General features: G+C 37.3%; 2 protein-coding genes across 5 annotated transcripts in view; one reads left to right on the plus strand and one right to left on the minus strand.

The window, feature by feature from the left end:
• The first annotated feature begins 3,055 nt into the window (after nucleotides 1-3,055).
• On the plus strand, nucleotides 3,056-6,112 carry LOC124184205 (glucosidase 2 subunit beta). Its single transcript, XM_046573630.1, has 2 exons — nucleotides 3,056-4,163; nucleotides 4,394-6,112. The coding sequence occupies exons 1-2, from the start codon at nucleotides 3,284-3,286 to the stop codon at nucleotides 5,041-5,043; spliced, it is 1,530 nt and encodes a 509-aa protein (XP_046429586.1). The 5' UTR covers nucleotides 3,056-3,283; the 3' UTR covers nucleotides 5,044-6,112.
• Nucleotides 6,113-8,820: 2,708 nt separating this feature from the next.
• Nucleotides 8,821-21,941, minus strand: part of LOC124184202 (flocculation protein FLO11-like) — a 39,004-nt gene continuing 25,883 nt past the window's right edge. Inside the window, exons 2-5 of one of the 4 annotated variants that reach the window (XM_046573627.1) lie at nucleotides 16,570-17,051; nucleotides 12,288-12,357; nucleotides 10,344-11,659; nucleotides 8,821-9,615 (exon numbers count right to left, since the gene is read on the minus strand). In XM_046573627.1, coding sequence (XP_046429583.1) covers nucleotides 9,220-9,615; nucleotides 10,344-11,659; nucleotides 12,288-12,357; nucleotides 16,570-16,830 — 2,043 coding nt within the window. In that variant the 5' untranslated portion in view covers nucleotides 16,831-17,051 and the 3' untranslated portion in view covers nucleotides 8,821-9,219. Of the gene's footprint in view, nucleotides 9,616-10,343; nucleotides 11,660-12,287; nucleotides 12,358-16,569; nucleotides 17,259-21,941 lie in introns of those variants that run through there. The other 3 variants (XM_046573625.1, XM_046573626.1, XM_046573623.1) reach the window with 3 other exon arrangements.

The following is a 21,941-nucleotide window of genomic DNA, read 5'->3' on the forward strand; positions in this document are numbered from 1 at the left end:
AACCACGGAGCGCTTATCCTGGAAGTCGAGAAATTTTATCAGCGGACTGACAGCTACCGAATTTCGGCTTGCGCGAAAAACGAATTGAAATAATTTATTGTAAACGTGAACGAGGAACCACGGAGCGCTTATCCTGGAAGTCGAGAAATTTTGTTAGCGGACTGACAGTTACCGAATTTGAGGTTGCGCGAAAAACGAATTGAAATAATTTATTGTAAACGTGAACGAGGAACCACGGAGCGCTTATCCTGGAAGTCGAGAAATTTTGTTAGCGGACTGACAGTTACCGAATTTGAGGTTGCGCGAAAAACGAATTGAAATAATTTATTGTAAACATGAACCAGGAACCACGGAGCGCTTATCCTGGAAGTCGAGAAATTTTATTACCGGACTGACAGCTACCGAATTTGGGGTTGCGCGAAAAACGAATTGAAATAATTTGTTGTAAACATGAACCAGGAATCACGGAGCGCTTATCCTGGAAGTCGAGAAATTTTATTACCGGACTGACAGCTACCGAATTTGGGGTTGCGCGAAAAACGAATTGAAATAATTTATTGTAAACATGAACCAGGAACCACGGAGCGCTTATCCTGGAAGTCGAGGAATTTTATTACCGGACTGACAGCTACCGAATTTGTGGTTGCGCGAAAAACGAATTGAAATAATTTGTTGTAAATATGAACGAGGAACCACGGAGCGCTTATCCTGGAAGTCGAGAAATTTTATTAGCGGACTGACAGCTACCGAATTTGGGGTTGCGCGAAAAACGAATTGAAATAATTTGTTGTAAACATGAACCAGGAACCACGGAGCGCTTATCCTGGAAGTCGAGAAATTTTATTCGCGGACTGACAGCTACCGAATATGGGGTTGCGCGAAAAACGAATTGAAATAATTTATTGTAAACATGAACCAGGAACCACGGAGCGCTTATCCTGGAAGTCGAGAAATTTTATTACCGGACTGACAGCTACCGAATTTGGGGTTGCGCGAAAAACGAATTGAAATAATTTGTTGTAAACATGAACCAGGAACCACGGAACGCTTATCCTGGAAGTCGAGAAATTTTATTAGCGGACTGACAGCTACCGAATATGGGGTTGCGCGAAAAACGAATTGAAATAATTTATTGTAAACATGAACCAGGAACCACGGAGCGCTTATCCTGGAAGTCGAGAAATTTCATTAGCGGACTGACGGCTACCGAATTTGGGGTTGCGCGAAAAACGAATTGAAATAATTTGTTGTAAACATGAACCAGGAACCACGGAGCGCTTATCCTGGAAGTCGAGAAATTTTATTAGCGGACTGACAGCTACCGAATATGGGGTTGCGCGAAAAACGAATTGAAATAATTTATTGTAAACATGAACGAGGAACCACGGAGCGCTTATCCTGGAAGTCGAGTTTCACCGCGGAGCGGACCCGAAGCGCGGGATCCGAGAGGTTGAGAACCCGGTACTCGAAATACGTAGCGGACCCGAAGCGCGGGATCCGGGAGGTTGAGAACCCGGTACTCGAAATTTGCGGAGCGCGACTCTCATACGTCCGCTCTACTGCGCGGTTGTTTCTCGACTGAGGAATTCGGCTAGCTGATTTTGAATTGGTGACGTCACTTTCCGAACATCCGACATCCAAACTATGGTTTCGAACTTTGATACTATGTATGATGATGTATGATGTACGATGTATGATGTATGATGTATGATGATATGATATGATGTATAATGCTTTTAGTTTTCACGTTTCATACAAGAAATACACACTTCGTCTCTCCTGCCGATTCCAGACTCAAGCGGCCAGGCCCTTCGATGGTCAGCCGTTGACTGAAGATGTATTCTTCAGTCAACGAGGATAATTCCTGGATTTAACCTGATAACTTTAAATCACGATTAATTAAATTTACAACTGACAAATCAAGTATTGTGAAGGAGAGACGGGTAAAAAAAATTAGTAGATAAACGAACGGCACGGTGACTAAAAATTATACCTGAACCCAAAAATTCCTCTGCAAAGATACTTTTCATCTCGAATACTTATTCACTGTATGTGTAATACGTCAGTTTAATCAAGTACAGGGGAAATCAGTAAAAAGAAAACATAATAAAACGGATATTTTTCATCGCTGCTATAATATGCATACGTTTACATATTGAACTTATTATAAACACATATTATAAATTTATGTCTTACGCAACATTGGGTTATTAGAGAAATATGTTGCGACTTTTATTCAAGAGAAAAAGTGAAAAACGTTAAGTTCAAATCGATTCTTCAAAGAAGTTCGTGGTTCTAATCGCACAAATCGTTATTCTTTGACTCCTGCATTATAATACAAATTCAGCATGAGGCTGAAGTTAGCAACGTTAGCGAGTTTAGTTTTCGAAATATGAATACATGCTGGCTTACTATGATTAAGTGAATTTCAAATATTCCTGCAAATGTGAAATAACGATTTTCCGAAACGTTAATCATTGCAATAACGTTACTAACGTCAGCGTCGTAAATCAGCGGGTGAGCTTCAAACTGAGAGTGCAGTCATTCAAGAGGAATGAACTCCGACCGAAACTCAATTGTTTATCGGCTTGAATCATTTACTTCTACAATAAGATAAACGTAGTAAATCAAACTAAGTTGATCGATTCGTTTTTCAAACATCTTGGAGAGGTGTTCAATTTCGACGTCATGTCGGATTGTTTGTTACAGATGAATATGGTTCAATTTTTGAAATCTCATCAGAGGTTCACCATCACTGCAGTTTTAAACTTTGTTTGAACTCGCTCCGAACGACAATCGCTTATTCTTTGAACATTGATGTTGTTTGATACAATCTTTCAACGTCATCATATGCATCTACCGAGTACTATTTAACCTCACGAGTGTTTCTTGACTCCTCGTTTATCACTCTGCAAATAAGTAATTTCATCATCATACTTATCATCTGCAAATATGAATGTTATAAAAACCGTCGCATGCGCCTGCGTTCTTTGAAACCGTGTAGTGCACTTGGCGCACATTGGTTATAATTCGTAAAACGTGGCATGGTCTTAAATTGCGGCGCTAGCGTCGAAATCGACGAAGCGAAGTCGCGTCCGTGATCAGCAGGCGAGTGCGGAGTGAGAGATAGCGAAGTAGAATTTGCGGCAACCCGGCGTCTGGCGATTTGGAGCAAGAAACGAACGAGGAAATTTTTAACGTCATAAACCAGCAACGCTGCGGAGTTAGCCAAGGTGGTTGTGAGTTTAGAGACGAAAATTCCAATCTCTTGTAATCTCCAGCCATGAACAACGCACTAGTCCTCGCTGCGGTTATCGGTTTATTTACATGCCGCCACGTAGCCGGTTCGCAGGTTCATCGCGTCCGTGGCGTGCCGATATCAAAAACGTCGTTGTACCCTGCCGACCGTGATTTCCAGTGTCTGGACGGCAGTCTGTTCATACCGTTTAACCGGGTGAACGACGATTACTGCGATTGTGCCGATGGGAGCGACGAACCGGCCACCTCGGCATGCTCAAACGGCTCTTTCTTCTGTCACAATCCCGGTCACAGGCCGCAGTACATTCCGTCAAGCTGGGTGAATGACGGTGTCTGTGACTGCTGCGATGCAAGCGATGAGTATGCCTCCGGGAAGTCCTGCGTCGACAACTGCCATGAGCTTGGCAAGGAGGCAAGGATCGAGGCGCAGCGACTCGCTGAGCTGGCTAAGGAAGGTAACAAAATTCGACTGGAGATGATGAACAGGGGTAAGCAGATTAAGACTGAACAACAATCGCAAATCGTCAAACTGCGCGCTGATTACGAGGAAGCTGAGCGTATGAAGAAGGAGAAGGAGGTGATCAAAAATCAGGTGGAGGAAAGGGAGAAGATCGCACTTGAGAAATACAAACCTGCCGAACCTGAAAGAATAATCAATGATCCCGAAGAGGATGAGATTAGTTCCAATGAGGCGGAGGACTACTTTAATCATCTTGATTCTGACTCCAGTGGCACTGTCACTGTTGCTGAACTTCAAGTCAGACAAACCTTTGATGTCAACAGAAACGGAGAGGTTTCTCTCGACGAAGCCAAATACTTCTTGAACAATAAGGAAGAAGTTACGCTTCAGGAATTCTTAGATTCTGCTTGGGCTAACGTTAAACCCTACGTTATGCTGGAGGAAGGTGAGGTTTAGGTTTGTTTGTCATAGAACGTCCAAGGTTTTCAATTTACAGCTGATTTCAAATTGAAGGATTATCATCCAGTTAGTTCTAAAACACAGTTAAAATACGACGAATGTCCAAGATGCAAGGCAAATTTTGTGCAGACTAAAGCAATGCCCAATTTATTTACAAAATAATCAAGTTTTGTAAAGTTCTTGGTAATTCTAAATTAATTCCTCACTTCATTGCAGGCACGTTCAAGCAGCCGAATCAAGAAGAAAGTGAAACTGGAGAACACGACGATCCCGAGCGTTCTAAAGAGGAGGAGGAAGAACACGAAGCTGAAGGCGAAGAGAATGCAGAGGATGCAGAGATTGAAAGTGAACCTCCAGCGCCGCAGTACGACGAAGAGACACAAATATTGATAAGCGAGGCAGACAAGGGACGAAGTCAGTTTAAAGATGCTGAAAATGCTGTGAAGGATCTTTTGGCGGAATTGAGGAAGCTGGAGGACCAGATAGATCGAGATTATGGTCCTGACCAAGAATTTGCACCTCTGGATGGGCAGTGCTTCGACTATACTGACATTGAATATGTATACACCTTCTGTCCGTTTGGAAAAGCAACTCAGAAATCAAAGTCTGGTGGTTCGGAGGTGATCCTTGGTCACTGGCACGAGTGGGTAGAGTTTAAGGGAAACAGATATTCAGCCATGAAGTTTGATCGAGGACTTGCTTGTTGGAATGGACCAACGAGATCCACGACTGTCCATTTATCTTGTGGAACTGAAAATAAAATTTTAGCTGTGTCAGAGCCAAGTCGATGCGAATATGCCATGGAATTTGCCACTCCTGCTGTTTGTCATGTTGACGGGATCGGTGATTCGCACGACGAACTTTAATAGATTATTATTTATCGTGATTAAAAGATTAAGATAATTTCTAATTAAGGAAACTAACAGAGAAAAATATCAGACACTCACTGTCGAAATTGAGGGACTACAAATTATAGTTAAAGTTACATTTACACTGCACAGATGATCACCAATGAAAATCTCATTTAATCTCGTCAATCAATTCTGACCACTTAATATGTTGGAGAACAATAGATTTGTCATATTACTTTTGTGCTAATTATGTAAAGTACAACTGTAGGCTGTTTGTGGATGACTTGCATTTTGCTAGTACGAACGAAATAAGTGGTCGACAAAAAATGTACTCAGGATTCAGGAAGTAACGTTCCACCGTGAAACATTTTATCGGTTACCGGATAATGAAAAACAAAAACATTCAAAGTCAAATTTTATCCCACGTAATAGTCGGCGCCCAGAATTTTTCACCGGCATTATAATACCAAATTAATTTTACATTTTTAAAATATCGTTCAATCCAAAGAAAATCTAGAGCCTAGTCAGAAAAGTGATTCTTGACTTGGGATCAGGTTATAAAAATAGCTTTGGAGTATTTTAGAAATCGATTCAAACTCCTTAGCATATTTGATCAGTACTGACCTCCTGTTTTACCTCAGTTTATTTCTAAAATTCTGTCCTCATTTCATGTTTCATGGTATTGAATCAAGTATTGAATTTACACCACTAATAGAGGTTTGCTCAAGTCACAAACATAAGCACCTCTTTATACATAATTATAATTAATGAATGATCATTAAGTACGTACCTATACGGAGCTCTCGTCAACATTCCTAATTTGAAGTTGAAAGTTGGGCGGAAATTATTGGAGATCACTTGTAATAGAGATTAGAAATGCCTTTTCTCTGTCATCACTTATCGAAGCACACGGCATTGGCTTTCATTTTTTTCTTATTCTCTTTGACCAATTGATAATATCTGAGCTTAGAGGCTAGCTCAATTGTAACGGGTGTTTGCCTTTAGGTCATATTTTGTAATTTTTTAAGGAGATCATGTACAATGTGCGTGTGTGGATGAAATAAAAAAACCTGTTGAATTATAACTAGGATTTCGTTTTACTTCCGTTTATTTACAATGCGAATATTATTTTTCATTTATTAATATCTCTCTCCTCTGGTCGTTACTCCTATTGCAACGATCGTTTAATTTTTTCTAGATACGCATTACGTATAACTTTACTATACGGGTAGGTACTTGAATATCTATCAACTGTTATTTTTCAATTCTACAAATTGTTGATCGATTTTTATCCTACATGTAGGTGTACAGCAAGACAGACGTATAAAGGACTTTCTTTTACAAGTCGAACATCTTTCTGACCGATATATTTTTGATTTAGCTGAATTTTTTTTTACGGGTTCTATATCGAAAAAAAAGAGATACGTAGTCGAGGATTGATGAATTTTTGAAAATTAGTCGCTAACCGAAAATCACCAGATTCTCAAATTTTCGATCCCGTGTTTCCAAAATATGTGAAAAAAAAGAATCCTCGAATACGTATCTCTTTTTTTCGATATAGAACCCGTTAAAAAAAATTCAGCTAAATCAAAAATGTGTTGGTGAATTTTTATCCAAACCTGTCCATTTGTGAAAGAAAGTCTCATAATATATACCTCATTAGTGAAACAAGAAATTCGTAACAATTCAGCACATTCAATTCAGTCCTTTGTTACATTATAACTTTGCCAAGGCACTCGAAAGGCTTATAATGCGTTTTTCTTCTTATTTCTTTCTTTTCAAACTGTTTGTGCGCGCGGCAATTATAACCAAATTTTCATTACATACTTGTCTCCTTCATGAATTGAAAATTTTTCTGCTTCATCCTCTCGGAGCTAATAAATTTATAATAGCAGGAATTTTATTTGTGTGCAGGTTTTCTTCCTAAGAACGTGACGAAAAATGTACAATCTCTGGAGGTTGCGTTGGAAACTACAGGATTTCCATCTAGGGTCTACTTATAGCTAAGTTTAAATTTACTACGTGCTTGATTAATTTTTGAAATTGGATCATTTTCATTCCATGTCAAGTTTTGCAATTTTTTTATCAGGACTGTGTGAAATTGGAATATAGGTTTGGCGGGACTTGGCTTCGGATTTTATGAATCTATTCCAAATACGAATATGCAGTTGTACCATAAATTCCTCAATCCTCGATGGTCACAACGCTAAAATAAATTAGGTTCGATTAAATTAACCCGTTTGCGATAAAGAATTTTTAACTTTATGCTCGCTTCATATTTGTTTCAACTTCAGCTTGAGTTGTTCAATAACACAGAAAGTCACCAGACGACGTTAGATCGTTTAGTATGAAAAAAACGATAATTATAAAGTGAAATTTATGCCTGAAGCTTACAGGTCACGCATCTACTAACACATGCCTAACAGATATGTTTACAATACAATATGTAGAAACATGCAGACATTAATTATAGTACTTATTTAATCTCTGTCAACTATATATTTTATATGAAATATTGAGACAGGGCGTAATTGACGTCCTGTCAGAAGAAGGAAGAAAACATGTGAGAATAATTATACAGTCGGGTCTATTACCGGTAGTAGAAGAATATAATTCATCGCGTTCAAACCTTTGTTATTGTGTAATAAAAAATAGGTATCTAAATTTCTTTTAATATAACGTAAAAATAAAAAATGGGACATTTGAGAGATCAAACAGTTAAACGGAATACAGAATAGCAGTTTTTAATAATAAGAAAAGTAATTATTTGAAACCGTTGAACTTTTGCTGGATACTGTAGTGTTGACCTTTCAGTGCATAACTCAGCCTTTCTACATGGGTAGAAAATTGAAATTTCCATTTCTATTAGTACAGCCTCATTTGTTCTTTATTCAATCAGGCCATGGTGGATCGTATTCTACGATAAGCCGATCTCACAGCGAACCCGATTCGAGACATCAAGTTACGTACTCTGTATCGAAATCGCTGAAACTGATACATATATATACATATGTAATATGTATATGAAAACTATTTTAGTAAATATATTATCACGATATCAACAATTTTCTCCTTGATTGCTATACAATATCACGTATACCTACATACGGATTTTTCTTTATCATTTTACCAATTTTAATGTGTTTGCAAATCGATAGTCGTCGTAAGATTTTCATCATCGTGTCATATCAGTGACGTCATTTTTAGCGTCTATCTTTTTTCTCATACCGGTCCAAAGGTATACAATTTACATTGCGTTTTCTATCTGGTCCAAATTTTGCTCAAACTTTCACAAATATCCGTATTTAGTCTTCCGTTTCTTAACTGAATACCTTAAAGGTACTGAACAAGCGGAGGAAGACGGAAGCGAACTTAAATTTAAAGCTAATTATATTATAGGAGGTGTGCGAAAACGAAAAAATACTTTTACACATGGTGTCTACCCAAATCTAGGAGTAAAATTTTCTGAGAATACCAAGTTTTTCCAGGCAACGTGAAAATGTTTCTAGGTCTATCGGGACTATAATTTTGAAGACCTCGTTTGAAATGATTTTTAGTACAGTAAGAAATTTGTTATTTCGTGTTTGTCGGCTCAATTTCCGTGACTGTCTAAAAATTCCCTGAGATTTCCAGGTTTTTACGCGTGATAAACGAGTCCCTGAAAATTTCAGAGTTTCTAGATTACTAGTTTTCCAGGAAGTAGGCACCTAGTTTCAATGCAAGTCTGCATTATATGCTTATTATAGTAATATACAATAATACAATTGAATAGCAAAAAAATTGAAGCAGAGATTTAAATAATTAGGTTTATATAACGTCATCTTTTTACATTAGGTATACAAAAATTCACACGCAATAATAATTGTGTACAAATAATAATAATAATAATAATAACAATGATAATAATAATAATATTATTATTGATTTTTCTTACATAAAATATATGAACTAAAGAATAGAGGTGAAACGAAAAGTATCAACGTAATTTTCTCAAATAACAAGCTTTATGTATAAAATCCAAAACGAAATCCAAGAATTCGAGAAGGATATGCGTATAAGAGAACATGAAAGTAGAGAAAATTCGATAAAAATTATTTATGTACATGTCATACATACGTATAAGCAGTAGCAGAAGTGGCAGCAGCGATTACAGCTTGATATAATAGTTTATGAAATGCATATTGTAAGCTCTCATTTGCCAAGCTTTTCGAACATAATTAGTTTCTCTTTAAAGCTTTTAGTGTCGGTAGATACTTCGGAAATATTTCCGTTCAACATGTTTTGCAAATCCTCGTCGTTTTTGCTGGCAAGCAAATTGTTGAACATTATTTTGTTGTCGTCTTGCTGCTTCTCAGGCGAAGTTGGAGGCGAGGATAATTTCTTCTTTGGAAAGATTACAGAGTTTCTTTGATTCCCATTGTCCGCGATGTGTTGAACGATCGTTATCGCCAACAGCTGATGTATGTCTATGTTCTCCTTAACGTCCGAAGACTGTCGCCAGTAGGATTTATCTGATATAAGCGATTTCGTTTCCTCCACTTCGAGGACGTTCGAATCTGTCTGCTGAACTTGACCTGCCCACGCGTCCTGAAAAACAGCCGATCCGGGTTTTAAGCAAAGCGTCCCGGGTAAGCGAACAGCGATAACTTTTTAGCAAGTTTATATTCGCGTTAATTGTAAGCACCGATTTGTGTATCCGATACGAAATTTCGGTTACAAATTATCTCACGTCGTCTGATTGATAGAGCAAAGTGTTGTAAACAATTAATTCCTCGGTAAAATATTTCTATCCGAAAAACTCTGCAAAATTTTTTACAACCAGATAAATTTTGTCTCAATTACTTTGCAAAGGTATTGCCGAATTTTTCAAATACTGGAAACATTCCATGATCGAATGACAAAAGTTCTTGAAAAAGGAGATTCGGTTTCAAAGTTTGATTTGCCGTTTTTTTTTTTTTTTACGGAAAATTTAGTCCCGTTCGTTACCACGAATAGTTTGAACAATTATTCTGCAGTGAGGTTATTGAAATTCGAATCACCGATTCTCGCGAGTACGGAATCAAATTTGAAGAACTTTTCAATATAAATCTGAGATACGCAAAATTAAAAAAAGGCTTTTTATATTTTAATAGTTTTGCAAAAAGTGATTCGTTATGAAAGCTAGTTGGTACGTTAGAATGTTAAAAATAAATGGTAGCGATACCAGAATGACAAGCGAGATAAAAAAAAAAAAATTGTTTGACAAAAGAAGCAATAATAATAATAAAAACAAAAACAACAATGAATAAATAAATAAAAAAAACTATTCCCCTTACGCGTGTCTCCCTTTTCTCGACAACGGTGTCGGTGATCTCCTCCTCCTCCCTCGGGTCTTGCTCGACGTCCTTCTCAAGACTATCGAGGGTCTCGGTGCTCGTCGAGGATTTGTTCTTCTTATCAGAGTCGAGGGTGTCGGTGCTGCCGAGTTCGGAGCTCTCCGAAGACTTTTGAAATCTGGAATTCTTTCTCGTCTGTATCGGCGCCGATTTCCTCTCCGTATCATCGTTAGCCGGTAAAACAGCGTCGCCAAGACTCGTGCTCGCGATCCTCTTCGACGGTCTCCTCGCCCTCCGGTTCTCCAGCTCGTCATCGAGCTCAATATTGTCCGAGCTCTCGGACGAAACGGTGGTCCGTTTACCGGGCCTCCAGCACCGCTTTCCGAGGTCCGAGCTCGATCGTTTCGCCTCGGTTTTTTCCCGCGCTACCTCATCCGTCTTGTCGAGGCTCTCCGCCGACCCGGCGAGTCCCCGCTGCGTCTCCTCCGCGTCCTCGGACCGCCTCTCGCCCTCCTCAAGTACCTCGAAGCTCTCCGAGGACTTTGACATCGCCCTGCTCGACCTCTGAACGTTCCTAAGCTCGTAGCTGTTCCGCCGTCTCTCGATCGAGTCGTCGCTGTTAACCGTGTTCAGGTTCGCCGGGAGGTTGTCCAGGTTCTCCAGGCTGTCCGAGGACTTTGAGACCCTGTCCGACGACTTCGATATTTGTTGATTGAGCGTCCTCCTCATCGGAATCGGTTTGCGCGGCTCCTTCGACTCGTCGAGTCGTTCGAAACTGTCCGTCGATTTCGACCAGGTGTTGTCGAGGCTGTCCGGCGACTTTGACTGACGATTTACCGAGGATCTTCTCCTCGGCAGCTTCGACGAGAGCTCGGCGAATATGTCGGAGCCCTTCGATATCCGGTTGGACAGCTTCCTCGTCACAGGTTTTATCATATCTCCGATCTGCCCGCTTTCCTCTACAGGCAGGGATAGAATCGTCCCGTTGTTCTCCAGGCTGTCCGGCGACTTCGAAAGCGCGCTTCCGGGTGAGCTCAGTTTCGCCTCGAGCTCACCGAATATATCCGTCGTCTTACTCAGACGGCTTGACGACTTTCTGATCACCGTCACGTTCCGCGATTCTATCGGCGAATCCGTAACGCTTCCCAGGGTCTCCAGGCTGTCCAAGGTGTCCGAACCCTCGGATATCGTCGGGATGTTTGACGATGGTCCGATTTTCTGCGACGCTACTCGTCGAGGCAAACGGCGGTTCTTTGGCCTCACGTTTATTCGGTGCATCGCCGCCGTGTGGTTCAAGGGCTCGCTTTCAAGCTCCGCTGTAATTTTCGAGGAGAAAAATTGTCAGTTTTGTCGATTCGCAAGTTTGCTTTTCCACATCATTTTTCCATCGTATTACTCAGGGTGGGGGTAAAAATGTAGAAAAATGGAAAAAATCGAAGGGCTAAAATGACGAATTTTTAGAAAAGCGCAAACTCGATAATAGAATTTAAAGATTTTAAAATTCGAAGTATGGAGAAGTAAAGGATTAGAAAGGTCAGAACTTAGAATGCCAAACTGTAGAATCGTCAGAATTCCTCTCGATAATATAAAATCGTGTACAGATTCTCGATTATGCTGTTCGATGTTTTGATCTTTCCGTACTTTCTCTTTCTTCATTTCGACTTACTCTGTTTTCAATTTTCTGTACTTGAACTTTACAAATTTTCAAATTATACGAATAAAATTTTCGCGTCGATGAAAATTCGTTATTCTAGTCTTTTCTCGAATTGACAGTTCTAGTTATTTACCCCTACCCTATTATCAACAGTACTCAAAGTGAAATTTAGCATTTGTCAAATGTATTTCATAATACTCCAAAATACTTCCGAACAACAAAAAATAAAAATGGAAAACATAAAAGTATGATTTCAGTAAAATTTGGAAAATTTATAATTTTGTACTTACGTAAATCTTCTTTCGTCTGTGACCTTATAGTTTGGGTTACATGTTCGGTCGTGGATTTTGTCGTGGTCGACTGTAAAAAGCAAATGAGAGAAAAAAACATTTTATTATTTCGTTTCAGTGACGAATTTGGTAGCGAAAAATGAAGAAGTATACATATATCTGAGTCTTAAATTTGACTAAAAATTACGTAATGCACTATTTACATAAGATTGAATTTTGTAAATGACACGAAATTCGATTTCCAATTTTCTTTCGAATTCAGCAATTCGTGTCACACGTTCACGCGTTAAATGTAGGTTGCATACGGTTAACGTATTTTTTAAATAACAAACATGAATTCTTTCTTTTTTATCTACTGCAGTATTAGGTATAGTTTTATCGATATTTTAATATAAGAGTTGGTAAACTCTCGCAAAAAAAAAAAAAAAAATTTATGTACGCAAGCATAATTATTTTTGTCCTCGCGGCGTTATAATACATCAACTATAATAGCGGATGATTATTCTGTATGCCTTTATCGCATGTACAGTAATCCGCGAGAGCTGTTGTTTGAAGAATCTTTCACTATTCAAATACGGAGGCTGAGAAAAAGAAAGAAATAAATAAAAAAACAGGATATTTGCCTGATTATTTTTAGCAGCAGACGCGGTGATCTAATCTGCACATAGTAAATCCAAATAAATCGGTCAAAAGTTTGCAGCATCAGCGTGATAGTTTTTACATATGTAGGTATGCAATGTAACTGTATGAGTATAACTTGATAATTTTTCAAGCCGCAATGTGTGTTCGAACATCGCGATATAATGGATTGCTATAGCAATAATAATCCTAAATAGTATAGGAGAAAAAAAAAAATGACCAACGAAATAGAAGATGGAGAAAAGAAATTGAAATTCACGGCTACTGCTGGTGAAAGATTTCAATTTTTATCCGGGATCTGTCCGTTTTGTTTTGCCGTAAGATTTTGACTGTATTCTTCAATTACATCAAAGTTTGGGTGAAAAACTCGATGACAAACACGGTAAAACTTTCTCCTGAATTGACTGAAAAATTATTCACGGGACGTTATATATACGTATTCGTAACTATTATTGTATGATTATATAATTTATGATGACTTTCCAATGTTGTTAAAATGATGATTGGAAAAGTTATGCGGTAGAATGTTGCATTGAGCTAAGACTGAGAGATTTATTAGAGAGAGAATTTCAGAGAGAATTATCTGAAATATGCCAAGGCTTAGATCTGACAAAATTCTGCAGGTTATTTCTTGACCGAAGAAAATCTATTCGATACCGATATATTATACTAGTTATTTTCGCTGGTGGAAGAGAATTGTACATATAAACATCAAGTATAAAGTCAATAAAATAAAATAAACAAAAGAAATAGAGTTGGGAAAACTTTGATCAAGATAGTCGTAGAAAAAAAAACGCAGAACAATTCCGTAGATTACAGATGAAAGGTAATGAAAAAACCAAATTTCGAACATGGACCAAAGATTAACAAAATATTTCAACAGGTCATTGCTTTGCCACCTTTTCTTCACCTCGCTTTATATTAAACCAGATTACAAAATGGAGGTTGTGATAGTGTTTGGTAGCCGTAATCTATAGTTACAGTTTTTTTTATCGTTAGTTAGAAAGCGTGAGTTAGGTAGATACGTAACTTCTTCGGACGAAACTAGGATCAATGACTGACCAATGACGGGTCTTTTCGTTAGAATTAGACAACTCGTATTTCTCGAACAAACATTATTCTCCGTTTAAAAACCGTATAAAATATAAATTTGTATATTCGAAAGTTGTATTTGATCCGAATTTTCTCACATTTTAATTACTTGTTTCACCTGTAGCTTATAAATCAGAAGCTTTCCTACTTTCATCTTGATCTAAAAATTTGATATTTTTGTACACTCTACACCGTGCTTAAAAATAAATAAAATAAATAAAGATGGTCAGGACGTCAGCCGGTTTGGGGTGGAATGCCTTACATATAAAAAGATTTCAACAAATTTATGCAAAACATACGACGAATTAATTACGTAGAAGTTTACACGAAATTCCCATATTTTGCATAAATTTGTTGAAAATTTTTTGCTCCCTTCGAGTAATTTTTTCACGATTCGTAGAAACTCCGAGTTACTCGATGAAAATTTTCTCTGGTCTATTTTCCAGTCAAAGAATCGTGCAGCGAACAGGTCGAGTGTTGAAAAAAGAATGGAAATATACGTACAGCCATTGCTATGTGAGCAAGCTGTCAGGTACGCGAGGTGAATTCATGTAATACCTTCTTTTTTTTTTTCACCGAGGGGCGCATTAATTTAATCAAAAAGCCGCATCAGCTCGCCAGTAGGAAGAAGCAGCTTCTCGACAAACACAACTATGTAAGCAATTATCACCGTCTCTTAGTGCGGTAATTTTCTCCGAAATTAATGGTTGCTGGTTATACGTTATACTACAGGTACGTATTATTAATAATGAACGGTTTCGATCTTCATCTGCAGAGCAAAATGATGGGACGTTGATACAGAAAAGCAACGTAAACGCGTAACGAACGTATAAAAATATAAGTAATCTGATAAATAATTCTAAACCTCTTATTTGGAACACATTGCTTCAGAAAAACGTATTTATATGGATGTACAGAATCGTCTAGAACAGAATATTTTCATCGACCCTATTCGCACCTGTTTCAATTTTATCGAATTAAGTATAAAACGATCGTCATATTTCTTCGTGAGATTGTATATCGTTGATAAGATTATATCGAAACCTGACTGATGCATACGTATAACTTGTTTATAATTGTAAGAATCAGGAATGAATTCGAGCCCGAATCGTCAGCTGGTACTTTAATAAGTCTATATAAATATACATGTAAGAGATTTTAGATATATATTATATAAATATATATATATATTCTATGTATGTAGTCGAAATTTCCGTATACGGGGAACGGGTTTTTGTTTTTTTATCACATGCCGAGAAATCAAATAATATAATATATCTACATATACATATATACAGAAAACCTGTTCCGCGAATACGGAAAGTTCGACTACATACGTAAAATTACTCTAGTCACAGATTTCAACAATTATACAGCAAGGTTTTCTAAAATCTAAATTTCATATACAACGATAGTAAAAGTGATCATCTTTTTTTTATTATCATATAATTACGGATAAACATGTAACGCGACGTTCTTCCGGGATTTAAAAATGCAAATTTCCAATGACAGGCTTCTCCAGGCATTTGTGTATTTTAACTATACATTTTAACATTATACCCCGGTGTGGATTAGCGACTATGAAACCTAAAAATTTTTGCGTTATTTTATACAGCAAACTGCAGCGTAGATTTGATGCGGTCTTATAAAAGATAAAAATTATTATTATTTATATATATATATATGTTGCTTTCCGTTTTATGAGATCTTTTTACGTTTCGTCAAGTCCATAATACCTTTATATACTATATATATATACATATATATATATATATATTGTAACGCAGTAATTTGTACTTTCTAACTTATATTTCAAAACGTCGACATCTTGAATGCACAGCATTCAGCTAAATGTTGTAGAATTAAAACTCATATACACCCGTTAATGTAAAACCTACGAACCTTTTATTAATATATTACGACAGCACACCGTCGGTTTGTATAATAAATGGGCGTTAAAATGCGCTGTGCTGAACGCTCAAACCGTATATAGGTCTTTCTTTGCCAAGCGGGTCATTTTTTTGTTCGTCGACCTCATAAACGTTCTTTGGGTCTCGGTAGAAACAACTTCCGTTCATTTTTTCATGTTATTCATTTTTTTTCGTTACGTCTTGCGCTCTTGTTTCTGAAGTACCTCGGTACATCAAGAAAACTGATGTAAGTATATTGATCTCATTAAAAAAATTCATCGTAAGAGTTTCATAAATATTCAGGTAAATTTAGTAAAATTGTAGAAGAAATAGAAACGTCTCGAATTCAACATAGCAATGTTCTTCTTTTTTTTCGGCATATGTAACAGCGTACAAGCAATCCTTGAAAAATATCTCTCCGAAATAGAATATTTTCAAAATTGAAACTATAATCAAATGGACGATTGAAAACAAAAATCGGTTAAAAACATTCAAACTTTCAATGATAAAATTGTTCCAGTTGACGAAATAAAAGAGCTTCATAGAGCTCTTTGACAACTAATATTATACGATCTTTTTCGACAATAATTAATAACTTTCAATACATGAGAATGAACTCCGAATTTCAAGTGTTCTTTTACCTTCGTCACAACGATTCTCTGCCTCGCGTTCGATCTCAGCTTCGGTTGATTATGGCTCTGTTCGTAATCGCCGTTGTATCCGTAAACCCCGATATTAATTTTCGTCACATGACTGCCGTTGATTTTACCATTTTTCTTAGATTTATTATCCCGTTCTCTGTTCAAGTAATTTCTCCGCTCGACCGGGTTTAGATTTAACTGTTTTATGATCGCGCGAATGTTCGACGAAATATTAGCATCCCTTTGCGAGATCACCATCATGTCGGTTTTTTGTTTCGTCGTTGATTAACAATGTTTCCTCCTCTTCGCAAACTCCACTAATGATGGTAAGTTACGACACTTTTCACTTTCCGCATCGCGTACATAAAACTTATTCACTTGTATTCCTTGTCGATTACTATCTTGTTTTTATTTCATACGTTATGTGCCAAATGTACTTTTGCAGCAGACATGCACTCCGACCGTCCGGTTTCACTGCGCACCTCGAATAATAATCGGTCGCGTTGTATTATAAAATATCCCCCATTCCTTGACTTCGAATATCAGCTGATAAACTCTCGTCTACGATATTTTAAACGGTAAAGTCAGCACGCGTGTAATCAAAACACTGATGCGATTATACCGATGGGAAATAAAAAGATATTAATAACGATACATGTGTACCAAGTTCTTCGAGTCCAGAGTCCAAGCTAATCGATGAATTATTGCAAATCGTATTTTTCATCGTTGTTGATAATGACAAGGAAAAAAATAACGAAATAATACACCGAAAAAATATATAATAATAGAAACTCTGAACAATCACCGAGCAAAGAAATTAATCTGGGCGTATTTTATGGAGAACAATTATTGCTGCGGTTATTATTATATGCAGGACAAAGAGGATAATTATTTCGCAATTTCCGTCAAGTCCCGGTTCAGAAGGTATAAGGCAACAGTTCGCAACTGGCAGTGAACGGCAAACCGTTCGTGTACAACGTACCTACATACCTACATGCCTATGTGCGTTCTGCGCATTTTGAGATATAAGTATAATGTAGGGATTGAGTCCAACGTGGGCGAAACCGTAGGCAGACTCTTCCTAAATGATCGATTCGCAATGTAAGTGATAATGCCGCGTCGAGTGTCTGACGTGCGTATCCGCAGCCGATCCTTATCCGTCTCTTTAATTCCCCTCTCTTGCTCATTTCTGTCGTTGAGAATATAATGTCTACGGTATAAGCCATTTCCGTTTTATTTCATAACGTCAAATCCCCGGCAATCAACGATCAGGAGTAATTCCAAGCTTGCATTGCGGATATTAACGATGCAATGGTGATATCATCGGGGGTGAAAAAGACGAGCCGAGTGCAAGCGCTTGGCAGGTGGAAATTAGGATGAGAAAAATTGCCACTTTCTATCGTATTGATTAAACAACGACCGTGCTACGTGACATATACGTATATTTACATATATATTGACCGCCTGATCGATCACGTCATATATCTGTAACAGTTTTACTGCCACCTACGTGCACATAGTTTGCATGAAAACGAAGAAATGACAATTTTTCGATCGTCGTATAGACTGAAAAACATTATTTGCAATAACGAGTAATACTCTTTTCATTACGATGTATTCAATGAGGCTCGGAACTTGAATCTAGCTAGCGAAAATATATTTGAATAAAATGCATTAATCGTTTGAATTGATAAAAAATATTATCGTCGTCTGTAACCAAATGAATATACTAACTTTTTTTAAGAGACTGTTTGAATTGTAATTTACAGTCCTTTTTGTATCAGCTTAAATGTTTCCGATACCTTGATAAATATAATCGGTTTATTTTATCGAATCTCTAATTGACTGGAATAAATGAATTCAAATTATTTGCATTCAGTTTTGCGATGAAAATCCTTTAATTTAATCGAATAAAACCGCAAGTTTCAATACGTCGATTCAAATAAAAGTATCAACCACGATGAATTCGTAGGTGAATCAAAAAAGTAAAATCACTCGTTCCCCTGCATGTTTTTTTTTTTTTTCTTTTCGTTCAATACAGTGAAACATATTTATACTGGACGAAAAGATATGGCAATTTTTCCAAATTCATGACATTCACGTTACCAATTGCCGATAGCTAACGAACTGAAACGATTCGCAAAAATTCGGAAGTCAGTCTGTCAGATTTCGTCGTTCTAAAAGCCTGAATCTTTAACGTTAAAATAATTATAACCTGCCGATAATTTCGATCTCACGTACCGGTTATCCTCAAAGAAAAAAAGTCTCCACGCGAATTAGTCGATCCTTTCGCGAAATATTAGCGTGTCCATGTATCTTTCGGCACGTTAAATGTGCCATTTCTATCTCCTTGAACTCGATTTCGTCCACTTACAGCGAAAGCAGCTGCGAACGTGAGCGTAAATTCGCGAATTATGTGTGTATATATACTGCATACATTATATATATGTATATATATGTTATGTATAGCATATATATGTATATATCCTGCGATTCGATGACATCTCCTTGTGCTTTTTCACATACAACAGCAAGACTTATAGACGCATGAATATACAATAAGTATACGCATTTTACAATGCCTAGAGGACAGGGGAATAATGATGCCGCAGGTGTATAACATGCCTGTAACGTATACATACATGGGTTGTATATGTGGTAGGGACAACCTGACAACGCAACTAGGATTTCAGGTTAAATACAATCCGTCTCATAAAGACGAGTGTGCGAATGATTTACACCCATATGACTGTGTATCCTTCCTAATATACACATGTGCGTACACTCAGATCATCAATTTTATTTCTTCAAACCCATTGGACATTTATGCCGCAGTACGAGTCTGCCACGCGAGCCCAGATATACTTATTTCTATTTTTGAAACGAACGAAGTTGATATGTTTTTACGATAATTCGCTAGGATTTTTATCGATTCTTAGTTGAATTGTGCATACTGGTTTAAATATCTTGTATTTACTGCATATGGCGTAGAAATTTTTCTGTTTCTCCGAATATATGTGGTTTTATTCGACAAGACGAATTGTTGTATTGAGCAAATTTTGTTGCCGATACAAATGGCACTTGTTCGAATGGAAAATAAAAATAGGTCTTGCGCTGTATTTGAATAAAGTCAAGAAATTCTTTTCCTCCAATGCGTGTAATTTTCGTGATTTTTCTTCAATACTTTGTACAATTTTCAATGATGAGAAGATTATAATATAAAAAAGTTTGACGAATCATTCGATTCCTGGAGTTTTTGTAAAATTTGATTTAGACGATAAGCCCTCGCACGTTAATATTATCATTATTGTGATTTTCTTGCCCTGAACTTGTAGGTTTTGCTTTTACCTAATTTATAGACTTGTCTGATTGAAGATCAGAATTAGAAAAGGCTGTAAGTGCAATTTTTTTCAAAAAGAATTCCACCGACGAATTCAAGCGATAAGCGAAAATAAAACAGCCATACTCCATTGTTTGAATATTTGGTTTCCGGCACTTTCGGTCTGTTTTAATTTTCCTTTTCAATTATCGAATGCCGTCTTGTCTGGCACAGTTTGTATTCTTTAATAATTGCAATATCGGAACAAAAAAGAAAAGAAAAAGATCGTCACGGATATAAAAAAAAAAAAAAATCATAAAGCTCGATGATGGATCGTTCCTTTATCGCGAAATAGAAACTGGCATTAAGGATAATTCGCGTCTTGGATTACACACGTGCCAAATAAAAGTAATCCAGATGCTCGTACATATACCGACCTAACGCTGATTATACCGGTTGCTCATGCAACCTTATTTACGGCACGTCATTAGCGACTCGAATTCGTAATTTGGCCGTGTTATTCGACTCTCTCTAATATATCACGCGGCGCTGATCCGTCTTTTTACGCGATGCGTTGAAACGTTTTGGATCCGCAGCCTGGATAATGGACAGAAGTAATGCCTAACAACACTTTTCAACTTACATGTCATCGAAGAGGTTCGAATTTCAAATCTGACACGCGTAATGAATTTTACTCGGCTTGGCTGATTTCCGCGTTCAGGTAACCGCGAGTGAATTAAACAATCCGTGGAAGATTTTATACAGTGGGGTTTTTTTTTTTTTGGCAGTTTTTAAATCATATCTCAGATATGCTGGGTCGAAAAATTCTGAAGAAAATTGCGATTTCGTTTTTCACAGAAGAAATTATAAAGCCAATCTGAGACATCGACGTAGTATCCTGATCGTGATGTCATGGAATGCCCTATATATGCATACATACACATTGTCTGCAAAAGAGCTAATTAAATATTAATGTAATAACAGTTGCGCCTTAGTAGCCGTAGCTCTTCACTGGCTTAATTCGACTCCGCAATCAGATCGCGTGTCTTGCCCACTTTACTCAACGCTGGGGGGTCACAAGAATTAACTTAGGTAGGTTCAACACAGCCTTACATGCTCGAATTTGAATTACGGGTAGGGGGTGAAAATGTTGAAAGATCAGAAAGTAGGAATCAAGAGTCACAATATCGAATTTTCATCAGGAAGCGAGAATATAGAATCGTCAAAATGAATGAAAATACGAGTATATAAGCAACAGATATTCCATGTTTCGATTTTATGCAATTTAACCATTTTACATTTCGACTGTTTCATATTTCAAATTTATATATTGTAAAATTTGTTAAAACAGTGTTGCGCGTTTTTTTTTTTTTATTTCTTTTATTTTATACGTTTAATTTCACGTATCGAACCTTCTGTTTTCCTACATTTCCACATCGATAACTTCACCTTAAACTACGCCGTAAAAGAGAGAATAATTACGCGTACATAGTTCCCAATCGAAAATCGGACGAGAATGAGAAGATAAATATAATCGATAGAAAAGCAAGGCTGACAAGGCACGCCTCGTCAAGTGCCTATGTGAGGAGTGAAAAGTGTCTGTTCGATATCGTTGACGCACCTTGTTGGAGAAAAATGAGTGATAAAAAAGAAAAACGAAAAAAAAGAGGAAAATAAAAAATTTGACAAAAGAAACTCCCGCCGCCTCCTTTATTCACGTACTAAATTCGCAGACGCTCTTAAGAGCCCGGCATTGTTTCCAAACCCTGTTATATGCACACCTGTGTCTGGGTCTAGATTAGCTTGTCTATTCACCAAAGAGCACCCGAAGACTGGTGCCAGACTGTGGAGCGATTCTATCGTTAATACTGAAGTCCCGGTGTTTCTTGTTACATCAGTTTAGTTTAATCAAGTTTTTTTTTGTTAATTTTATTTTTGTTTTTTTAAATTAAACTATCGATAATACGTTCCTCATCCAATGTGAATATAAATTAACAGGATTCGTACGCTTTTTGAAATCTCAAATTCCCTGACGTTTTCGGGTATTCCGACT

This window comes from Neodiprion fabricii, chromosome 6 (assembly GCF_021155785.1).
Source record: "Neodiprion fabricii isolate iyNeoFabr1 chromosome 6, iyNeoFabr1.1, whole genome shotgun sequence".
Taxonomy (NCBI): Eukaryota; Metazoa; Arthropoda; class Insecta; order Hymenoptera; family Diprionidae; genus Neodiprion; species Neodiprion fabricii.